General features: G+C 39.6%; 1 protein-coding gene across 1 annotated transcript in view; it reads right to left on the reverse strand.

Moving 5' to 3' along the window:
* Positions 1-22,557, reverse strand: part of T265_05069 (hypothetical protein) — a gene marked incomplete at both ends in the record, with an annotated part of 87,001 nt that overhangs the window by 26,956 nt on the left and 37,488 nt on the right. The window contains 2 exons of the mRNA XM_009169980.1: positions 5,113-5,410; positions 15,909-15,929. Coding sequence (XP_009168244.1) covers positions 5,113-5,410; positions 15,909-15,929 — 319 coding nt within the window. The remainder of the gene's footprint in view (positions 1-5,112; positions 5,411-15,908; positions 15,930-22,557) is intronic.

Raw genomic sequence — 22,557 nt, forward strand, 5'->3', positions numbered from 1 at the left:
ATTTCCCCGTCATTGCTATGCTTGATTTACAAGAACCTGGCTTAAAGTAGACGGAGTCTTCTGATTGCCCACAATACTACAATAAACAGAAGCAGTTACGTACATTTTATTTTATTTCATTCTACCTAGCCTTACAAGTTGGTTGAATTCTTGACGAAAACATTTTAAGGTGGCTTGCTATGTGGAATGTTAACCTTAGCTGTTTGGATGACATAACCTCACTTTAAATTCGTGCATGATGATATCTATTAGTTGTGTTTTGTTAAAACATATGAGTGACATACGCTGATTATATAAATGCTACGTACAATAGCACTGTGGATCGCTTTGTATTTCAGGCAGCAAAATTCTTCCGGGATGAGAAGTTGATCGTCTGTTGTCCTGCAAACACTAGTTACTTTAAGAGGATGAACACTTCGAAACCTATCATTTTTGTCCGTCAGAATGCAGGAATTTTACCAATGACTCTCAGATTACATCAGTGCTACTTTTTCAGAGAAGCCTGTCCAGAAAATGGAGTCATTTTTGTCCATTTTCTCTAAGAACTGGACTACAAACACAAGGGAAATGAGCATTGAACCATTCCAGCTTTGTTTTGACAGCTGTCACTGTTATCCGTGCACAGATGACGCCGGAATCCCTAACATCACTAATATTGTCCACTTGACTGAAGTAAAACCTGCTCTTAGTTATCTTATCGGACTGCTAATTTGACCCCAACAAAACCGTTTTTTAAAACTACCAATAATGATTAGCCTATAATTCAGCTTTTCTATAGGCTACGCTTCTCATTGTGTTATTATACGATGAGGCTCTTAAATGGAGATCTCAATTTAAAACGATGCACTTAAAGGTTCCAGAAAGCTAGGTAACCTGATGTATGAAGCTTAATCGAAATCACAGGATCACCCTTGAATGCTACTACTGATGTTTTACCAATTCTTACTTTGACTGGTAAACTGGTTCACTTTAGTCAGTAATCAGTGTCTAAAGTTCTGGTTGCATTCACTGCAAAGAACAAACTGACCTTGAACTGCTCGATTGTCACCCACTGTCATGAAAAAATCAAATTATGTCCTTCGAAAGACTATCAGTATGCTGATGTGTACTACCAATTAGGGCTTTATTAAATAAGGACACATTCAAATTATCACGTTTTTAAAATTGCATATACCTGGCTTTGTGACCATAATTGCCTAGAATATGGGTTTCAGGAATACCTCGGTTCGAAAGACAATATTTAGTACACACGGCATTACGTATTTCATGCGGTATCGTTTGATCATATATATATATATTATATATATGTAGACGGAAAACCCGTTTCGCAGACTTGCAAATGTCTACTGTATCCTGTTTTTTATCAACCAGTAATTTAGAAGCTGTACATGCATGGCTGCCTCTTTGAGATTTGCTATTAGTGAATGTTTAATAACTGAGTTTTCAAATCGCGCGCGACAATGTTTGTTTAAACACTCGCGAAGTTAAGACGTTTAAACAAGTCTTGAATTGTATCTCGAACCACCATGAACTCCATGTAATTGAGTAATTCATTCGTGATCATTTCGCCTGGTGCACGGCTCTACATATGGAGAAAACTCTGGAGGTCAGAGGTGTCTCTCCTCTAAGTTGGAACCCATACTTATTGTCAAGATTACATTTAAATTACTTGTGAGTTTTGTCCTCGCATCGGTTTTTGGCGCGTTTCATGTTGCCGCAATGGTTTTATTCTCCCTGGCCTGTAAAGCTGCCAACTTTTAACACAGTTGTCATAATGAGCGTAAGCATAGTTAACTTAAATTGTGACAAACCCGGATTAGGGTCCGCAGAGACCAAAAACTCAACAGGTAACACGTTTCGAATTGTATTTGTCTCCAGAATTGCCACCTGCGTCAAAAATGTCCGCAAAGAAACCAGATTTCAAATCGCAGCGCAAGAGGACGAGTGAAATCTAGCTCAGCTTAATTTCTATCCGACTCAAGTGGCAGTGGAAGTTTTTGGTGAACAATTGTTAGATATATAGTGGACTATAGGTTCGAGCGTATATGTTGTTTTAGAGCACTACAATCTGGGAGGTTATTCCACCGTATACTGAGGTGCTCTGGGGAGCAATATATTCGCTTACGACTTAACGTTGACGACTACGATAGATTGTCCATCTCACAGTACACTGTGGAAAAATGTAAGAATAGTTCATAGTATTGCAACACGTGGAACAGAATTGTATGACAGAGCAGGCATGTAAGTTTCGGCAAACTTTAGAGTGGTTTCGGATGACACAACCAATAACCTGATAGTAGAGAAAACTATGTCGCAGTTCATAGAGAACCTAAATTCATGGCATAAAGAAAGAATTCAAAATACGTTGAAATTACAACCTCCAAAGTTGAAAGGTTTTAGCTCTACTTTCCTAGCGCCAGATAACATACACCGACAAGTGTTAAAGAAAAAAAGACTCACATTTTTGGGCATACTTTGTCTCTAATTTAATGCAGAAAGCATGTCAGATATTGAATTCACGGCGAAAAGTGGTAGCATCTTGCGTGGTGACGATCCCACAATCTTATTCCACGAATACAGGTGTCTAGTGCTTGGAAGTAGTGTGAAAGACTTCCATAATGAATAGCTGCAGTGCGTCTATTTCCAACAGATAAATTACATTAAAACCTGGCGTAGTGTGTTTCGCCATTGTGTTCCACAAAATTACCTCCGAAGGGTCACTTCAACTTACAATAATAAGAACTATGATATTTGGTGTTCTGTGGCTTTTTGTCCAAGATTCTTGTGGACACAGAGTATTGCAAATCAAATAAACAAATGCTGAATAACTGCTTGGAGTCACTTGCTTGACAGCGGAATCCAAACTGCTAGATTAATCAGCTTTTGTAGACAAAACTGAGGCCGATAGGTCCTGGCTAGTAGAGCTTTACTGAATTCCCGAAATGTGGTTCGATGAAAAATATATGGATGGTTTGTTCGCCACCCACCTTTATGTATGTAAACTTTAACGCTTTCGCGTGGTGTGATAATATTGCAGTTATCTGATTCGAAGTAATACACCTTAGAATATATTCTGTCATGCTCAACCCCGGTTCTGTAATTCGCCAAGCAACATACAGATAAAGGTCGGCTTGAAACACTGTCGCTTTCAGTGCTGGACAAATCAGTGAAATAAGATGATGTACCCTAATTGAAGCAGTGACGAAAGACCCCCTCAGCCCCCCCCCCCACAACTCAAAACCATGTGGTAGCTGCCTCGGAAATACCCTTAAAAGCTAACCATGAATCGCTTATTTGAACACGTCCCAATTTTCTAGTAGGGTCTACTCATTTCGTCTATTTAGGGCGACTGAACGTTGCAAATAATGTTAACGGCCGCCAGAAACGAGACCATGGTGTGAGAAGAGATGTTTAGATACAAATCCATGCTTGGTTGCATGGTAACTGAACTTTATTCATAAAAGAATGTCTGTTATGCATGGAAAAGTCGTGCTTTGCCCAATCCTGTAATTCAGGATCAAATAAAATCAGAACGGGTAGAATGGGTTGAGATGAATGCTCTGCTCACGGGTAATAATGCTGCAAACCAAAAGACCAAGTTGAACCCTGAGCAACATCAAAGCCAGCCGACTTTGCCCAATCCTGTAATTCAGGATCAAGTAAAATCAAAACGGATAAAATGGGTTGAGTTGAATGCTCTGCTCACGGCTATTAATGCTGCAAATCAAAAGACCAAGTTGAACCCTGAGCAACATCAAAGCCAGGGATAAGGTGCACTTTGTAGGCGTACCACCACTCATTGCTTGGTCAGTATTTGGCGGTCACATCTGTGTAAACTGAATTTGAGGCATTTGTTCAGTTTGTCTTCCAAAAGACCTAATTAAAGATTGGATAGATGGTGACACTTGCTTTGACTCATAACGTAGATTGCATCATAAATCTCACCCAGATCAATGGGGGTGGGTTGTCAACATTTGTCTGTCCAAAGTTCATCCAAAGTTCATCCAAAGTCATCTGACTTGCTGTGTCATTGCTCGCCCAAGGAAGAAGCCCTGTGCTGCGTAGTTGTCTATTAGAAAACACCAACTGAACATTTACAGACTGTTGGACAGGAAAGTAGAGCATTCATATGCACCTTGATTTCAAACACTGAGTAACCGTTTCCATATTGACCGGCTCTTCTTGAACTTTCCTGGATATTCATTGACTATCACGGAAGTGCAAACAAAGGCTACACAGCAATCCCGCTAATTCCGTAATAAATCCCACTCCATCAGATCAAGGCGGGTTAACGAGCAACCACAAACTAAATGCATGTCTTATCAGCAGTATCTACCATTACACACCTTTCGCCTTTCAAAGGTCGCTCGTATGCCACTAATTTTCGTTTACCTCCGTTAGGTCGGCTCCAGAGGCTGGTCTATTTGGCCACTCTTGGGTATCCTATACCACTTCCGAAGCTGAGCTCCATCTACTCTCCTCGATCCCCGACGGTCGTGAATTACATAGACGTTCCCTCGGCGGTCAGTAACAAGAAACGGACCTGCTGTCCTATACCACTTCCGAAGCTGAGCTCCACCTACTCTCCCCGATCCCCGACGGTCGTGAATTATATAGACGTTCCCCCGGCGGTCAGTAACAAGAAACGGACCTGCTCATCGATAGCCCTGCTTCCGTAACCCCAGTCCACTGCCTCCGGGATTCTGGTCATCCTTCTACTTGACCACCACGCCTATGGGGAATGGTGGTGCCCTTTTACTTGCCGTTTTCTGCCCAGTCCATTCCTGAACGGTTGATAAGTTCTCTCGAGCTTTCCTCCTTTCCTCGACTAGCTTTTCCGGAGACAAATGTGCTGCCAGACGCACCCCGATTGCCTGATCAGCTGAAAGGCGCAGGTGCGAACGTACATGAGAATGAACGGGGCTTGCCTGTGGTTGGCTGTATGGAAGCATGATGAGCTAGCAACATCATTGGCAGGTTCCGTTCCTAGTCTCCTCTTTTGGCCACCAGCCAGTCGTTGATCGTGTGTTTTTCCCATTTGGTTGGGTAGATTTTCAGCCTTTGCATGACGTTGTTTTGTCACACAAAGAGGTTCATTTTGCCTAAATTTACCTGACGTGCTGGGTAGTTGCTAGCCCCATATTCTTCCTAGACTTGGCCGATTCTTCGAAAACACAGGGAATCTCGCTGGCCATTATTTGTCCTCTACACAAAGCTGGTAGCATTTTGTTCCATATAACGGCATGGATTGCATTGTCGCACAAAAGACGATGTCCCATAACCACTAGCGGGGCCAGAGTAGTTTCAATTTTCATGTCAGTAACAAAGTTGAATATTGGTAGGGGCAGCGAGCTGGCTTGAAACGTTTGACGCGGTGAGCCAATTTGACGGAGCAAGATGGCCATGGTACCTAGTATAAAACCTGAGATTAAGGTGTCTTTCACCCACACTCCGGATCACTCAACATCTGAACTATATTTTTCATTGAAACACCTGTGTGGTTTAGGTAGCGTTGAAGCCAGATTCACACGATCGTGCTTGAAATTGAGACTTTGACTAGTGGGAATGCCACGACACGACGGCCTGCCGCGGATATGCCATAGTGACAGGTAAATGCAGTTTGTATTGCCAAGTCGCTTTGATCTCATTAAACTATATAAACACAGACAACTGATTCCCGGGATACAGGCCGGTGAACTGATTGCACCGAGAGGGCTGCATGCAAATCAGACACGAGCTGCTGGTTACCAGATCCCTGTAGAATGAGCCGCGAGAAAACTGAAATTGTTTCGAGCAACCTAGGGTGCTGGACCACAATCGAACCCAGTGTTTTTTACAACAGCATACGCCAGCGGAAATAAAAAAAAACACATTTTGGCGACAGACGCGTTTTGCCCGTTTTTGACAGAGATTAGGAAATTGAAGGTGACATGATTGTAACAGCTTGGTGTGAATTTTGATTGGTTTACTTTACTGAACGATGATTTTGGCACAAGGCAATCGTTAGGAGGAGAGAGGGAGTTTGTTTGGGCGACTCATTACTAAACGCTTCGAAAAAAGTTGTATAGGGGACCTTTGGTCAGTAATTAAATAATTTTTTTGAGTCAGAGAAGAGTGTTTCGTCTTGTTAACGCGGAATGTTCTTTGGGTTGGACTCCAATCCCCAAGGCTGTCGTTTGTATGCTTTTACTTGGACATTCCCTCACCATTGGCTTAAAATAAAATGCTACACAAAAATACCTTAGTACACCGCACAGTCAGGCTTTGGAAAGTTGAAGCATGAAACATCGATATATGGATTAGTGCAAGAGAATATCTCTAAACTGTGGTTTTGTGAAACAGCGGTCTTTTCATGGAACAGGTTGAAAAGAATATGAGTGCTCTCTTGTTTGAGATAACCTGATGGACTCATTTAAACGGAGCGCTAGCTATGGTGTTTGCGCGGACGTGATATGCAGGTCGATATATATCCGTAACCTTACGCGTCCTCCACATCATTTTCAATTATGAGCGCATAGTAAACAGTTTAGTTACAGAATGCCACTTCAGTTTCCTTGCCTACTACCCATGAACTCCGTTGCTATACTTTCCTACTGGAAACCTCGAATTAAACAAGCTGTAGAATTTGCTGGCTAAACGCGAATCAGTTTGTGTCAACATGGTACCAGAATCATACCAATTCACCATCATACCATTATTTTGCAAATTTCGTCGCTCAATACATCTTCTGATGGTTTTAACGAGTGAGGAGTAAATCGGCTAAACTCTTCATCCTGTCTTGCATTTTCGCCGGATTAAGGCCGCAATTCACTACAAGGCATTGTGGGCATCCGATGCGTTGATATATTAACTACATTTTATTGGATAAATTCTTGTTCCCAAGGAAGCCTTTTTAAAATCAGAATTTAAGCGTCAACACGTAGAAACTCCAGGTCTGTAATTTTTATTGGCCATTAGTAAATTGTCATTGTTTGGCAGAATTTTCGGACGTTCCTTGAAACAGCGGGCCAGCTAAGGAAACTCGGCGTGTGAGAACGCTAATGCGCATACTGACGAAGTAAGGAAATTGAGAACGTGAGAATTTGATCTCACATCGGACGATACTTCTGGAAGATAACGGTATCGAAAACGCCTTAGCTGTCGGACAGCCGTACCGTGGCGACTAAAAAAAACAAGAAACATTACGGGTAACCAAGCCCCCTATTAGCACGGACCTGTCTGGGATACTGGAGAAGCCAATCTGACGTTCTGCCCAGGTCGCTTCACACTGGGTCCTTTGTGCTGTGTACTCACCTCATCCAGAGCTAGGACCTTTTGCCATCCAGAGTAAAACTTTGCTCACGCATTGCGAATTTAACAACCAAGCTTTTTAGGCCATTATTTAATGGCTCATTTTTCTGGGAGACTCCATGCTTTAAGCGGGATTTACCTCTTGCTTTTGATTTAGGTAATGACCTTTCTGGATCACTTTGGTTTCGTCTCATAAATGACCCAAGTATTTTGCCTGGTGTGGCATATCCTTGTTCTCAATTATTATCCGAGATTTGCAAACGAATGGCACTAACTGAAATATATCGCTCGTAGATATTTGGACCGTAATACAGCTATATATATTTAGCAAGATTTTTTGTTCACACCAGAGTAAACATTTTGAGACGTTGCAACTCCACATTTAACTGCGCAACTGCAGAACGGTCTCTAGCAGAGGACAAGGAGCAATTACCACATCGTGCGCTTTCATTTGGATTTGAGATAAATGGGAAACGTAGGTGTCATACCACTGGGTCTTGTCTCTTTCTGATTTGAAGTGGAAAAGCTCACCGTCAAGAGAACAATTTTGATTTTCTTTAGATGATCTGACATGAGCACGAGTTCAAGTAGGCTCAAGAAACACTCTTCACTCCATAATAAAATTTGACAATGGTGACTGGTTAATTTGGCTTGCTTACATTAGAAAATACGGACTTCGTTATACTTTCTCTCTTTAACTTTACTTAGTGTTATTCAGATGTTTTCGGTTTGCTTTGTGCACTTGTCACCCAAAAATTGATACTGCGGCTTCCTGTAGAATGGAAACAACTTCGGGGTTCCCAAAACCCAGCGCCTGAGTCTTGGGGAACGATTCATTTTCTACAATAGTGTGCAACTCTTGAATGCTTTTGGGGTATTTTACCTTTTAAGTTAAAAAGAATAGTGAGGACCAGCTTATTAGCATTAGTTTAGCAAATACATTTTTCTCAGGATCGTTGCTATGGTCTCACCATCTACACCGCGGCTGGCGGCCTAGGCTGAGTGTTGTGCAGTTGATCTATACTGCTAAGTTATCTTCATGTGTTGAGCAGAAATGACTTGCTTTGGTGGTTTACACATCGTAGGGGCTAGATTTTTGGTTAAGACCTTTTATTATGACCGGAATGTTTGCAGTACACTACCCCTAGGACTACCTGTTGTTCAGAATTATTCTTGCATGAATGGCTTTGCTAGGTTTTCTAACGCTTTAGGAAATGTGTACACTCAGCTCAGTCGTTGGAAAACCACCATTAGGGTTGTCAGTGACGAATGATTCCCCTGTATCTGTTTGGTGCAACTTCACACGCAGTTATTTTACTCAAAGTACAATCATTGTTAGTGGTCTCAACAAGCTTGGTCTTAAAGGCTATGTGAATACCAATTGAAGCGATGAGGCTTATTGACACGTTCAGTTATAATAAACACGCATTGATAAATCGACATCCAATATCATTAGTGAAGTTACCTCACTATGATGTGAAGACTTTCTATTAAGGAACTTAGTACATACATACAGTATTATTCTGCATTCTGGAAATCGGAATGCATCGATAGTTTACTCGTCGAAAGATAACATGAACTTTTTCCTTTGCTCTTAGTCAGGAGTAGGTAGGTACCAAGTTATTCACTATTTCAAGCCGTGTCTTCTTAAGGCTCGATGAAACGTCTCTGACTACATTACAGGAGACCTTACTTTTCCGTTCTTAAACAATTAGTATACGAACCCATCCAGCATCAAAATGTAGACTATGTAAAAATGGCAAAGCAACTTTCGGCTGCTGTGTGAAACTTGAATTGTCTTACACAACAGCAAGCTTCCTGAACGTGCTAGCCTACACAGGGTCCCGTAATTTGGCGTCAAATTTTTTTTTTGGTTAGCGCCCACCCGTGGCAGTCCGTGAGTGATGACAGTCCCTACGCTTATCACTCACTCGTTATATGGTGGCTCGGATGTTTACCAATCTTCAATCAGACAATAAGTAGACATAATGAGCTGGTTGACTGGCGACCTTTAGGTTCTCATGTTTGAGAAATTTCCTACTCCACTTTCAATTACGTGATAGCGGTTCAAGACTGTTCGGCCTAACACAATCATCGATAGAAACCCCTTAAATGCCGCTTTAGTGAAAGCAATCCGGTGTTAAATACTTACAGCTGTAAGTGAAGCCAATCTATATTGAAAAGCCGAGAAGCACTGTACAGCTATTTCATCCTTATTGGGAATCATCAGCAGTGCGCATCTCACGAAACTCCGAGGAGTCTCGAACCCGCGACTTCCCGGCTAGTAGTTTGAACACCTAACCGTTCGGCCACGAGTGGCTGACCAGCAATAGCACTTAGACAGGATATAGCGTTGCTCAACCTTCAATCACGGGATCCACATCACGCGGTCGCACGTGTTGACTGGGTCCTCGAGCAGCATAGATTGGCTTCACTTACAGGACGAAATCTCCACAAAAATCCCAAATCCCCTCACACTACCAACTTACAGCTGTTTTGTGATTAAATGCGTAGCTCTAGGAAATAGGGATTACTCTGTGAATAAAGGTATGCCTTCCTCCGGACAAATGTTTGACGTTCACTTGGGTTACTTTGCCTGTCAGGACGTTTTTGCAGGATTAGCTTTAACCACTTATGTAATTTAGATTAAAATGTTTATCAAACTACCACCCCAGCGACACCAAATTCTTTTTTGTGGCATTTGTTTACAAAATATAATCTGGTGGTCATAGGTGATACAGAATTTTCATATTTTTTTACACTCTTGTCGTCAAATTGATTCCCTTTTTAAGTTTCATGACACTTGAACCCTAACATGATACTTGTGTTAATTCAGTGACGAAATGTCACAGAGTATTCAAATGTTTTAAATTCTCAGCAAACTTACGCCTTACGATTTCGGCCGGGGCTGCAAAATGTGATATTATTCTGTATATTCGTTTGATCATTTATAACTCCCGATTGTACAGTAGTTCAAACCAATTAATCTAAACTGACACAAAAATGTTAGGATCAGCCCTTGGCCTGAGTTTTCTCATTTTCCTTAGATTATTTCGGGCTACATTGGTTTGTTTACGCGTTTTGCTGGCTTGTATAATTCCAAAAATCCGATCCGGTTGATTTTGACTATTATTCAGATTGATTTTTGGCTCAACTTTACGTTATTTTTTGCACGTGTTTGATAAATATAGTCTTCTGGGTAGCACAGGCCTGTTCGACAGTGCTGTTCATTCCCCACCCTTTCTTGGGTAATATTTATCTCTGGCGACCCAGCAGTCTTTCTCTTCTCTGGCAAAACCTAATTTTTCTTTCAATCTCTCGGTTTCTTTTTTGTTTACTTTGTGTTTTGTTCAATGTTTTGGTGCCTCTCTGCTTCTAGTTGCCCAGAGAGTTTTACAATTTTATTTGTTAGCAAAATGTGTTACGATTTTGGACAGTGCGTTAAAGACGGAACGTTTGAGAAACGTTTTATGAGATTGGAGCTTTGACGACAATACATACATAAATAATATTTCTGCTGTTCAAATGAGATATTTTGGGTTCTTGTTTTGAGTGATTTCAGTTAAGGTCTATGATTTATTGAATTCAGCTATTCTCTGTCTCCAATTATTCTCTGGCGAATAGTTTCCGTAAAATTCGACGCCTCTTGAAAAGAATCTGCGTCTTATCTTGCCAATCTTAAGCAGGTTCAATAAAGAAACTAGAATTTTCCCGAAATCGTGCATTATTTGTTAGCAGGGAATGACTTCTGGCGGGTATGAATGTTACTTTACGGTTTCTGTGAGACATGTATTATTTAGACTCCTATAGTCAGACCGTATTTTGCCCAGTTATTGTTCATTTCACTGCAGTGGCTCGGTAAGGACGATTTTTTGGTGCATATTTGTGCGTCGAAATTCCACCCAATCGTCTCTTATCTAATACGTGCTCCGGGAGAATTTTCTTTGCCTTAGGCTACCCGACCGCTTAATTCCTGCTGCTGTAAATATAACCGCAACAGAATTGCACTGATGGGCACAAATAATTGCATTTATTTGAGAAAACGGGAAAGCTATTTTTTTCAAATCACCCAAAAACATGCCGAACCATTGCCTATCAAACTTTGCAAAAGCAGGCACAATAAACTCACAGGTCGCCCAAATTTTTACCGCTGAATTGAAACACAAGCAATCGATAAACTCATGCGCTTTACAGTGCGTTTAACAAGCGGTTTAACAGGTCGATATCTTAAATATCCGAAAGTAACAGTGGAAGTGTTGACATAAGCATTGGCAGGAATGAATTGAAGAAAATTCATCGTGGTTATATTGATGCCGCAAATGGAACGAAAGAAATATTAGTTTGCGAAATAGACTCTTTGTCCTTAGCTTTCCTAAGAATAGGTGAGTTAGAAAATTTGAAACCCCCAAGCCACCACAAATAGAAGCCTCAAGATTGTACACAAGAATGGGCGAATAAAAAGTTTCATACAATCATTTCACCCCGAAAGCATTGTATTCCATATAGATATTTGAATTTTGCTTACCGTGATGCACAAGCCCGTCATCTCGAAAACAAAAAAAACAAGAGAAACAACCGGAAAATTAAGGAATCCTTTTCAACATTTACATCAACTAGAAAATAATGACACGGAACAATACTCAACTGGGGTGACAGCGAGATGACAAATCCTGTTACTTTACTCAAAAGCACGCAGAACGAACTTACATAGAGACATCCCTCGCGTCTCGGTGGCTATTCGATAGGAATGCGAAAGCTCGGCACATAATAAGTGAAGACTGCCAGCAATTTTCAAATGGATATAGTATCAGCAGTCTCAAATAAGATGTTTTTGATGTCTAGGGCATTATTTTAGTGATGGGGTTCAATCGTAGGTTATTAGATTTGTGCGCATTTTTACGCTTTAGTGTAATTTGGGTGATATTCTAAAATACCTCTCCCTTTTTCAAAGACGCTAACTCTTCAAATGTTTTCAGCTCTCATACATTTAAAAAGACTTTCGTCAAACGTTCTCTGTTGATCAAGTCATATAGACGAGAATAAACATAATAAAACAGTAAATTACGAAAAGTGTAATTTGATGAATAAAAGTAAGCAAAATAAGCGGAATATTGTTTGCTGTTTTAATTTGGTTGTAAAATATGCAAGCCCAGTAATTCACGGTAAGTCCAGATTTTTAATTTGTACTTCCAATAGGTTTGCATTCTAGGTTTAAATTAGGAGTATGAGTAATTATTCACTGACCTCAACTCTACCACTTGCACTTAGCAAACTAATCAGCCAAAAGATACAGCTTAATTAAACCTGAATATCGTCAATGCGCTGTCCAGTCTTTGATGGAAATTCGTGATAAAAAAACTTCATCAGTCTGTGGCAAACGTAGGCCGCCCGAAAACGCAGGATATATTAGTTGTGAAAACTCGGAATATTTACATGAAGGTCGACTAATTATCATTTATGTGCCTTTAGACTGTGCGTTAGTTTCACAATTCAACTAGATATGAATTTGGGATGTTTTTCTGGTTAACCACAATGCTGATATTTAGTTTGTATCTCCACGCACCTCTGATGTGATGGACGTTTGTTTTTGCGTGTGTCGAATGGAAGCCAATTAAAGCGCGTGTATAGATTTTGGCCTTTCAGTGGAATTATTCTACGTCAAATAACAGAGCATACCCGTACAAGTGCTTTGTCATTACTGAGAATAATTGAGAGGTCGTCAAACTGGTGACAGATGTTTAAACAGCATAGATTGGCTCAGTTTGGCAGAGACTTTCATCAAAGATTGGCTTTGCCCACTTAACAGACATTTGCGTTAATTGCTTTAAACAAAAGTATTCTAGTTTATTCAGTTTCCATAAATAAGATGTAAAATGCTTACATGAATGACACATGGTCTTACTTTAAGAAGATGCTAGGTTCTTGGTAAACTAAATCTTGAAAAGTATTCTGAACCGCCCTGTAGAATCTGTGGCCCATTGCGATTCGAAAGCAGATTAACAGTGGTCTGCTTGACATAACCCCAAAATGATTAATGTTTTTGTGATGTTAATAATTTGCAAACGAGATACATGGTTTTAGATTTTTAAAACAAAAGCTTTCTTCGATATTCAAAACTTGTTAATTCAAAGAATTACCTTAGTATTTTTAAAAACAAGAAAATATAGAATAATAAACTACTGGTGATGAATTGCGATGGTTTTTCTCGTTGAAAAATAAACATGAATAGTTTTACTTTGATGATAGGTCTGACCAGGAATTGTAGATTGTGTGCTCACCTTTCAGATAAAATGGTTTCACTAATAATGAGAAAATGTTTCAGCTGATTGAGACCTTGTCAAAATTTTGTGCCTACAAGCAAAGATTTTTGGCTTTTCAATGTTGCGTAAATTATCTGTGGAAGCTCCTTCCTAAGGAAGTGATGGAGAACTGCATATCATTTTACGTTTTGAATAGCTTTTTTATCATAACGCGTTCGGAACACGTCTGGATTAACAGTGAATTTTGTGGGTTGCTCTTCAGGAATCATCTGATGGAATGCAATTTCAGTTTCGGTTCAGTATTTCAATCAGTTTTTATTGTATACTACTAATTTAATATCCAATGACGCTTACCTTCTGTTTCAAACGCGTTAGCAACTATTGTGAAAAAATACTGATTTTGTTAACTTCCTTCTCATGGAAAACTTCAAGCATAAAGTAAAAGTGCGGGATGTACACGCTACCCCATTGCTAGAATGATTACGATTTTTAATTTTATCCACAAAGGATCAGATATCTTCGTTTTCCTAATTTGATATCTTGCACCTGCGCCAATTTTTGTATAATTACTTTCCTATCAACCCTATATTTATCGGCGGAATAACATATGACTTTGCATCAAATAAGGTCATTAAGGTCACTTGAAATTATCATGAGTTTGTGGGTGAAATTATATTCGTTTCATTCCAGTCCACAAATTTTATCGTGTAAGATGAAGCTGAAATCTCTATTGAGTCATGTTGACATGGTGTTTGTGTCACAAAAACTGCAGTTTATCTTGGTTTCGCAAGGTTGCAAGATTTAGGTCTTATAACGTTAATGGCCTACTTAATAAAACAAATATTAGCGTTTCAATGACGATCTTGAGCTAAAGACAATAATCTTTGGCATACTTTTAGGGTATTTTGCTGTTAAACCAGGAAATGTAATCCGTAAAAGTACTTTTTCGTAATAAGAATAAATTTCTACTGTCCCTGTCCGGATGGTTACTCTGCCAACTGTCACCTAGTTTACACATGGGTGGCCAGAATATATCACTACATTGTCACCGTCCGTTGAACGCTGAACCAATTATTGTGATTGGTGAGATGTTCCACTATTCTTCGAATTTACTCTAGCTCATATTGATTTATGGTCAAACGTTGAACTAGAAATTGTTGTCTCCTCTCTATTTTGTCACATTTCTCTGGTACCTGTATCAGTCTCAGATAAAAATGAAACTGCCTCGTCTGGACATCACTCCACATTTATCTCCATCGTAATAGCTTTGGGTTTCGCTCTTAGTTTGTGTTTCTTCTGTGTATATCAGCGTTACATTTGAATCAACATTTCAACAGCGGAATTGACCAATGGCATCTGGCATCCATACTTTCATTCAATCAAAGCTTATTCGAATATTTAAAGGTCAGGTTTGGTGGTACTTGGCGTCACATTTTTCGCTCACTTTGGAAAGCTTTCATCTAGCCCGTGCGACGTAGGATTCTATTTTCACTGAAGTTTTCTGTATACATGATGATGGTTTTACACTTAACTCTAAAGCCCTTGGTTTTATAGGCTGAACTATTTATATGGATTAATATTCTAAAATGAGAGATACTGTTTAGTCAGTAGATGCGCAAGTATCCACTTGTATATGGACACCTGGGCTGCACAAGTTGTCAAATCCTCGATGCAATGTGATAGAGCTAGTATTAGACAAATTAAGCAGTTTAAAGTATATTGTTAGCACTGGTGTGTAATCCACGATGTTGCTTCTTTGCTTCGAGTGCGGGTTTGAACAATCGTTCAACTTATCTGACTGAAAAAGATAATTTAAAGTCATTACACTTTGTGGTAACCTACGTTATGTTTACCTATATTTTATGATTTAGCGTACTGATAATATTGAAATCAGGATCCTACAAGCTAGTTTGATTCATTGAATATATTGCGCTCTATGTACAGTCTCCATGGTGTATGAAAAAAAACCGTCTGCAAGTGTTGCAAATGCCACAGAATTATTATACAACTGTGTGTTTATCTCACTTTAGGCTCAGTGTCGCTGGAGGACGAAAATGTTTACCCCGTGTCATTCAAGCCCCTGAAACATGGGCGTCCAAGATTCGACCTATCAGTGGTTTGAGCACAATCTGCAAGCTAATTAACTTTGATTCCCGACCTAACGTAATCCGTGTGACTCAGATTGAAAAACTATGCAATAATCATGCCTGTATTTTTTAATCCTAACTATCTCGTTGTAATCAGATGCAAACGTATCCGCTGATTTTGCATCATACATTCAACCATCAGGAAGTTGCTTTGTCTACTGTTCAAAACTTCCCAGTAATTTTAGTTGGCTGACTTGTTACCGCCACTTACGCTGGCGCACCTCCTCGTATTCTGTTTAAACATAAAAAGGAATGAAAGATTATATTACTATATATCAGTTGTGCTAGATATTCGGGAATCAACTGAATCGGATTGATTAGTGGGACATTTTGCCTTAACCGTAAGTTCTGCGAGCTAACCAATAAAGCGAAGTGGCAAGATGGCTTGTAGCTGGTCAACCTGATGAACTAGGTTGTGAACAGCCATTATTACTAGTTAAGCCCCGTGGTAGGGCTCCCAGTGTTCTACCTATATATGTACAAAGGCGTTTGTCAGGAGGAATTTGAATGCATAACCTTCTGGGCCTAATAAGACAAGCTCTGTGGACCAATCATTCTAATAACATCATGAAATAGTTTTCTGCAAAAACCGTTTTTATGCTGTGGTGGTGTATGAAATTTTGAAATTCGTTAGTGAGTCCAGTAGGAAACTTTGGATTCTCGAAGTAAGTCGTTGCTGACTGTCAGTTTAACTGACAGTTAACCGCAGTAAACCAAGTGTGGTTCGTTCACTAATTTTTGTCAGTAAAATAGGTATACGGTGATAGTGAGAAAATGCCACACTTCCGAGTGATTCGTCTTCAAATGCATGTAATCTCTGTCCATTTTACATTTGTTCTCCCAACAATTGCAGGTATTATCTGAAATCAAAGACTCTTTCCTATATCACATGTTCCTGTTGTTTTGCTGCCATTACTTCATTAACCGGTGGAATGCCGGTAGGTAGCCGAACGCTTCCTATATTCACTGCTCAGTTTACAAGGCATTAAATCCAAAATCATTTCGCACCTGAAGCAATAAGATGGACAACTATTAAAATTCAATAAATTCGTGCACATTTAGACAAATTGCTGAATCGTTTTATTACAGCGGTTGCGCTGCAAAAATACTATTTGCGGACGTATCTTTGCTTATCAGAAAGAAGAACTGTATTTAAGAAGTTCGAATATCTGGCCATTAGAGGACGATTATACACAAGGTGACCATTGGTTTACTGCCGAATCACGATAGTCTTTTGAGGGACGAAAATATGCACCAGATTTCAAAATCAAGGAGTACCACAATTGACATTTTTTGTAAAATCAGCTGACTCCTCTCTTTGTCCGACTCGTGTTTCAAAATACATATATTCAGTTATGCAGAAGAAACTCACGCGTACAATTAACTCACCTGCTCTGTTGAATTCTAACAAAACCGAGATGGTAATACTTTCGAGTTCAACTTAACCATTTGCAAACGAATGAATCATAGAATCTAACTGGAATCACTTTTGGCTGCAGTAATTGTTTGTCACATTGGACAGTGCGGCAAGACGAGCAAGGCTCCTAATCAATAACTTGCAAAACATTTGTAACATCAGAAACTTTCCCAATAAAAGATAACTCCGCATTGTCTTGATGAATTAGTTATCTCACAACTATATGTTTAACAGCCGGAATGGCGCGCATCCATCAAGGGTGATCTAGATCTCAACAACGGTCAGAATTATATACAGTTACTTAGTTCCGATTAGGGCAAAACTCTGGCTGCAGGCTTCCAAACCTGTAGAACACCAGAGTAATTTTATAAGGGGAACAAAATAAAAGGAGAGTACTACGAATTTTACTGTCCTAGAGCAATCTACGGCCAAGAATATCATACTTGTTTTCATTCTGCAAGATCATATGTGCTGAAAGGGTTAATGGAACTCCCATGCAGGGTGGTTCTCCAGAAACGATAAAATGAAAATGCCGCTAAGTTGATTAGTTTAATGAGTGCGGAATAACATTGGTCATATATACAACCTTGATGACGCCAGATGTAGTTTTGACAACTTGAGACAACTTGATTACTGCTGCCGGTGCTTATATTTGTTTCTCGATCTAATAGACACTAATGAATAGAAACCATATATATAAAAAGGCAGTCACCCTATGTTGAAGAGTATTACGCGGGCTTATTATCGCAGATGTTCTTCAGGATTGCGTTAACCCAAATTTAGAATATGCCCAACTATTGACAGCTGTTCTGGTCCCACTTTATCAGAAGACTGAACAAGTGCAGAAAAGTGTAAACTCATTTAACTTACTTGATGTAATCATTCGAAATACTAACATATAAACAGAGGTAAAACCAATTTCCTCCCGATGGATACTAAATTTAATCAGTTAAATCTCATTTGAAACTGGATTTGAAAATAATGTAAAACAAGATTAGACATTTCATGAATTGCGTAACAGTAGCGCACTGAAAATCGGTCTGCAGGAATTTTATGCAGGGTTTTTATGTAAGAGGTATTCCATACATAGCGCGATTACTTGTGTTAAATTCTGTCAATCGCCGACCAATAGGGAGGTTGTTTTCATGTACGAAAAATACAATGTTGACATACTGAGTAGCTTTATCTTGTTCCCGCCAATAACTTATCATTGAGCATGAGAACATTATGGATGGCACGGGAATAGTTGTTAAGCTCCGTTTCCATTGTAAAAGTATTCCTCGGCCGATATCTATTTTTTGACAACCCAATTTATCAGTACCACGTTTGACGCAAAATAAGACTGTAATAGAAATTCTTTTCTAATGATCTGTAGTCACCTATTCGTTTGTTGTCTTTAAACATGGGATACAACAGCACAACAATTGGAAAAAGACAAAAGTTGCGTGCCATAATTTTAAAAAGTAATTTGTGCAAAGAACATGCTTCAGTGTGTTTGAATTTTTTGACCGAATATGCATAATTGGGTGTTGAAAAAAATAACTCGCTTTAACTCGTGAATGCATTATTTTAAGCGGAATAATGTACAATACCGAAGGCGAATCAAACTGGGAGCAACAACTTGTAGACTACTTGACAATTTCATTGGAATTTTTGTGACAATTAGGACAAGCGTATTCAAAAGAAGAACATACCACGCAGAAGGAAAAACCTCCATCCTGTGAAGTTTCAAAGTAACCTGATTCATATTGTTCTAACTCATGCAGCTTACTACTACGAAGTTGCTTCAATTTAACCAATTTGCGACACATGACTAATAATACTAACGGGCCAAAAGGAAACTTGTCTACTAACGCTGTTCAGCAACCTTTCATTTGGTTTGGGTTCCGAGAAATGCTCGGCTAAGAAAAAAATACTCGCTTTAACTCGTGAATGCATTATTTTAAGCGGAATAATGTACAATACCGAAGGCGAATCAAACTGGGAGCAACAACTTGTAGACTACTTGACAATTTCATTGGAATTTTTGTGACAATTAGGACAAGCGTATTCAAAAGAAGAACATACCACGCAGAAGGAAAAACCTCCATCCTGTGAAGTTTCAAAGTAACCTGATTCATATTGTTCTAACTCATGCAGCTTACTACTACGAAGTTGCTTCAATTTAACCAATTTGCGACACATGACTAATAATACTAACGGGCCAAAAGGAAACTTGTCTACTAACGCTGTTCAGCAACCTTTCATTTGGTTTGGGTTCCGAGAAATGCTCGGCTAAGATAACAATGAAGCACTGTGTATCATATACTTAACAAAAACTAGGCTGTATGGCGGACTGAGATGATTCTAAAACCAAAGAAGGCACCTTTTGCGGGGAGAGTAAAGCGGTAATGCAGTGCTTTGAGTCTAAGTATCAGGATGGTTACTGCAGCTTAATGGATCCATAAGAAGTCCTATACGATCGCTGATGTGAAGCTCATGGGGAACGCAACCAACCTTTTCACCTTCTACGATGAAAAAATCGCACGTAACGGGCAAAGTGATTGCATATTCCGCATTCTGTTGGCAGGGTCTAAGCGCAGGGTTGCACTTCAGAAAATACTGTTTCACTCAGTTTGAGAATTAACACCTAATGCTATGGAATGTTTTACGTTGTCATAAAAATTGAGCAAGCAACGAGAATTGTCAAATATGAAGGCAGTGCACGGGTCGAATTTGCCGTGTTTAGACACATTTGGAGGCAAAGTGCCACATTTCTGAACGGATAAGCGTACGAGGCCTCATTACTTGGTGTTCTTGTTGTGCGTGTGTAACGTAGAATAATTATGAAGTGTCTAAAACTTGGATAACTTTCTTCTCGTAACCGGATTCTTATTCCACCATTGTCGAAATCCGTCTTTTTTATCACTTTCACTTGAGAGTGTCGCATTCAGAAAGGAGTCGGTACTCTAAGTCAGCGGAGAATCGGGAGAAAAAATGCAAAAATTTTGATGTTATGATTACTAATCTTGGAAATGTGGTTTTGTGAAATGCGCAACAGCAAATGAAAGGTAATAAAAGCACCATCAATTACATGAAATTAAACTTTTACTTGGAAAATACACTCTTTTCAAGCTCGAGTTTAAATAAGAAAGGCCGTAAAATCTGAACGAAACTCACTGCTTTGCCAATCTTTTTCGACGGAAATTTTCAAAAAAGCAGGTGGAGGACAGTTAAGTTTTCAAAGCGACATAGCATCAGTCACTGGTGGAGAGATGGCGCTAATTTAGTTAGACCCAATTTACTTACTTAGTATTCGTCTCAAGCAGTAGACTAAAACCAAGCGGACAAAACGTTCTCCTTAGCTGTTTAAACATTGTGGTGGAATACAGCTTGCTCTTTATGAAGAAGGAATCGTGCGGGTATAAATAACACACCTCTTCAAGGTGAAATTTTATAAAATAGAAACGTGCGAAATTTGAGGGTAAATGCAGCAAAGCTGTTAGATATATACCTCTTGTGGGGACTGAGGCAAAGTTTTCTGTTGCTAAGTGATAATCTCAAGTAAAAGGAAAACATTTGTGAGGCTGAACACTTATGGTATTGTCGTCCTCTTTTTCATTGCTGCTAAACTGCGTTCTCTAAACTTCAAGTCTGGTTGACTACAGCCGCTACACCCTTATTGGTTTTGGTCAGTTCAGAAACACACGGACCCACACTCCCTATATCGCCCTTGACGCAAAACTCGGTGTGAGGTTCTAAGAAGGACAAAAATCCTAACATGAAAAATGTATCTGGTTATAGCGTACAACAAATAATGAACGGATTTTCTGGTTTGCTTTGAACGCGCTACTTAGATATGTCATCAATTATTCCTGCTAGTGCCGGGATAAGCGGATAGTGTGAAACTTGGGGAAAAGACGTGTACTGCAGATAGGGAACTGGTACAGGATCGAGCAGATTGCTAGTAACTGAAAAGCAAGTGACTACTCATATTGGTTGATTCACGAAAAAGACAAAGTGACAGTTTTCCCGCAAGACTAGGGTAACCGGGCTAAACCAAGGTATAAAAATCGATGTTTATAGAGAACTATTGTGTTAACTGCTTGCAAGTGACAGGCGAATCTGAATGCGGTTATGAGCAGCAAAAAGAATAATTGCTCGTCCAACGTGGGAGGTTTTTGGAGGAAAATGGCAGGTTTGAGGATCTAAACGAAAGTAATATATTATCTTGGTTGATTATTCTCTGAGGCGCTATTATTGGTCTGCATGCAAAAATGAGTTCCTTGCAAAAAATTAATAAAAATGACCAAAGCGCAAACGAACCGGTACGCTGTGGTCGCATTTAAAAGTATCTGTGTATCACACCACAATAAACGTGTATCCCGAACAATCTTATTTCTCGTAAGATGGAGATTGATCTATAGCGTGCTTTTCAGCGACGGATGCAAGGTTATGCATTCAAGACAGTTAACAAGTTATACAGCTGATCGATGTTATAGATAACAATGTTTCCCGAAAGATATTTGCTTAAGTTGATACGTGGACAGCTAAACAGAACTCCAGGAATACTCATTCCTCCAGTGGCGTATATTTATCCCTCAATCCAGTAGTCCCCATACCTCAGCGCGTATGCCACTGGTACCAATGTATACAGAAGGAGAGGCGAGGAAATGCCTTTTATTTTTGTCACAGCCAATGGCTATTCATCAGCGTACCTTTTGACTTCACCGTGCCACCGTCTTTCAGGATTTTGCATTCTTTACCTTAGACATAAAACATTTTTAACAGAAAAGCATGCATGTTTGTAGTGCTGCAAGGTGAAACGCTTTGGAAGCGCATAATTCCGGTGAAAAGCCAAGCAAGCTGGTTTATCCTCACCTGACCAAGACCAGGATAACTCGCTGAAAATTCAGCAAAACTACCTGAGCTCATTCCTCGGGTTCCGTCAACATTTTGTTTTACTTAAAACCGAAATGCACGATATTAGCGATTTGCAGACTAATTCGGTTTTTCGAGTAATCCACCCGGAACCCAGCTGGATCTCTTTTTTACGATATTGTTGAGCAGTTTTATGTACTGCACCAGGACTCCTGATGTTTCAGTTTCTACGATGTTCGAGATATTGCGATACACTTATGGACGCAATATAGTACTCATAAGGTTGCTGAAATTTCTTCATCTTAGATGAGCGGGATCTTGAAGAACTCTGCTGTTGTCAGCCAGTTTGATGAAGAACCTCTACAATAAAATGTTCAATCGATTATCCGCAGCGCGGTGCATTTTGGTGCTCACTGAATAAGACAGCTGTAGGTCTCCTTGTGCCCTATTAGTTCAATCACTCTAAGATCAATATTCCTTTTCAACGTTTTATTTTTCATACATGTATCTTCACGTCAAAATCAGCGGAGAACGAGGCTGTTTCCCTGCAGCATTTTAACTTGTCCTTGAATTTATCATAATT

This window comes from Opisthorchis viverrini, assembly GCF_000715545.1.
Source record: "Opisthorchis viverrini unplaced genomic scaffold opera_v5_87, whole genome shotgun sequence".
NCBI lineage: Eukaryota > Metazoa > Platyhelminthes > Trematoda > Opisthorchiida > Opisthorchiidae > Opisthorchis > Opisthorchis viverrini.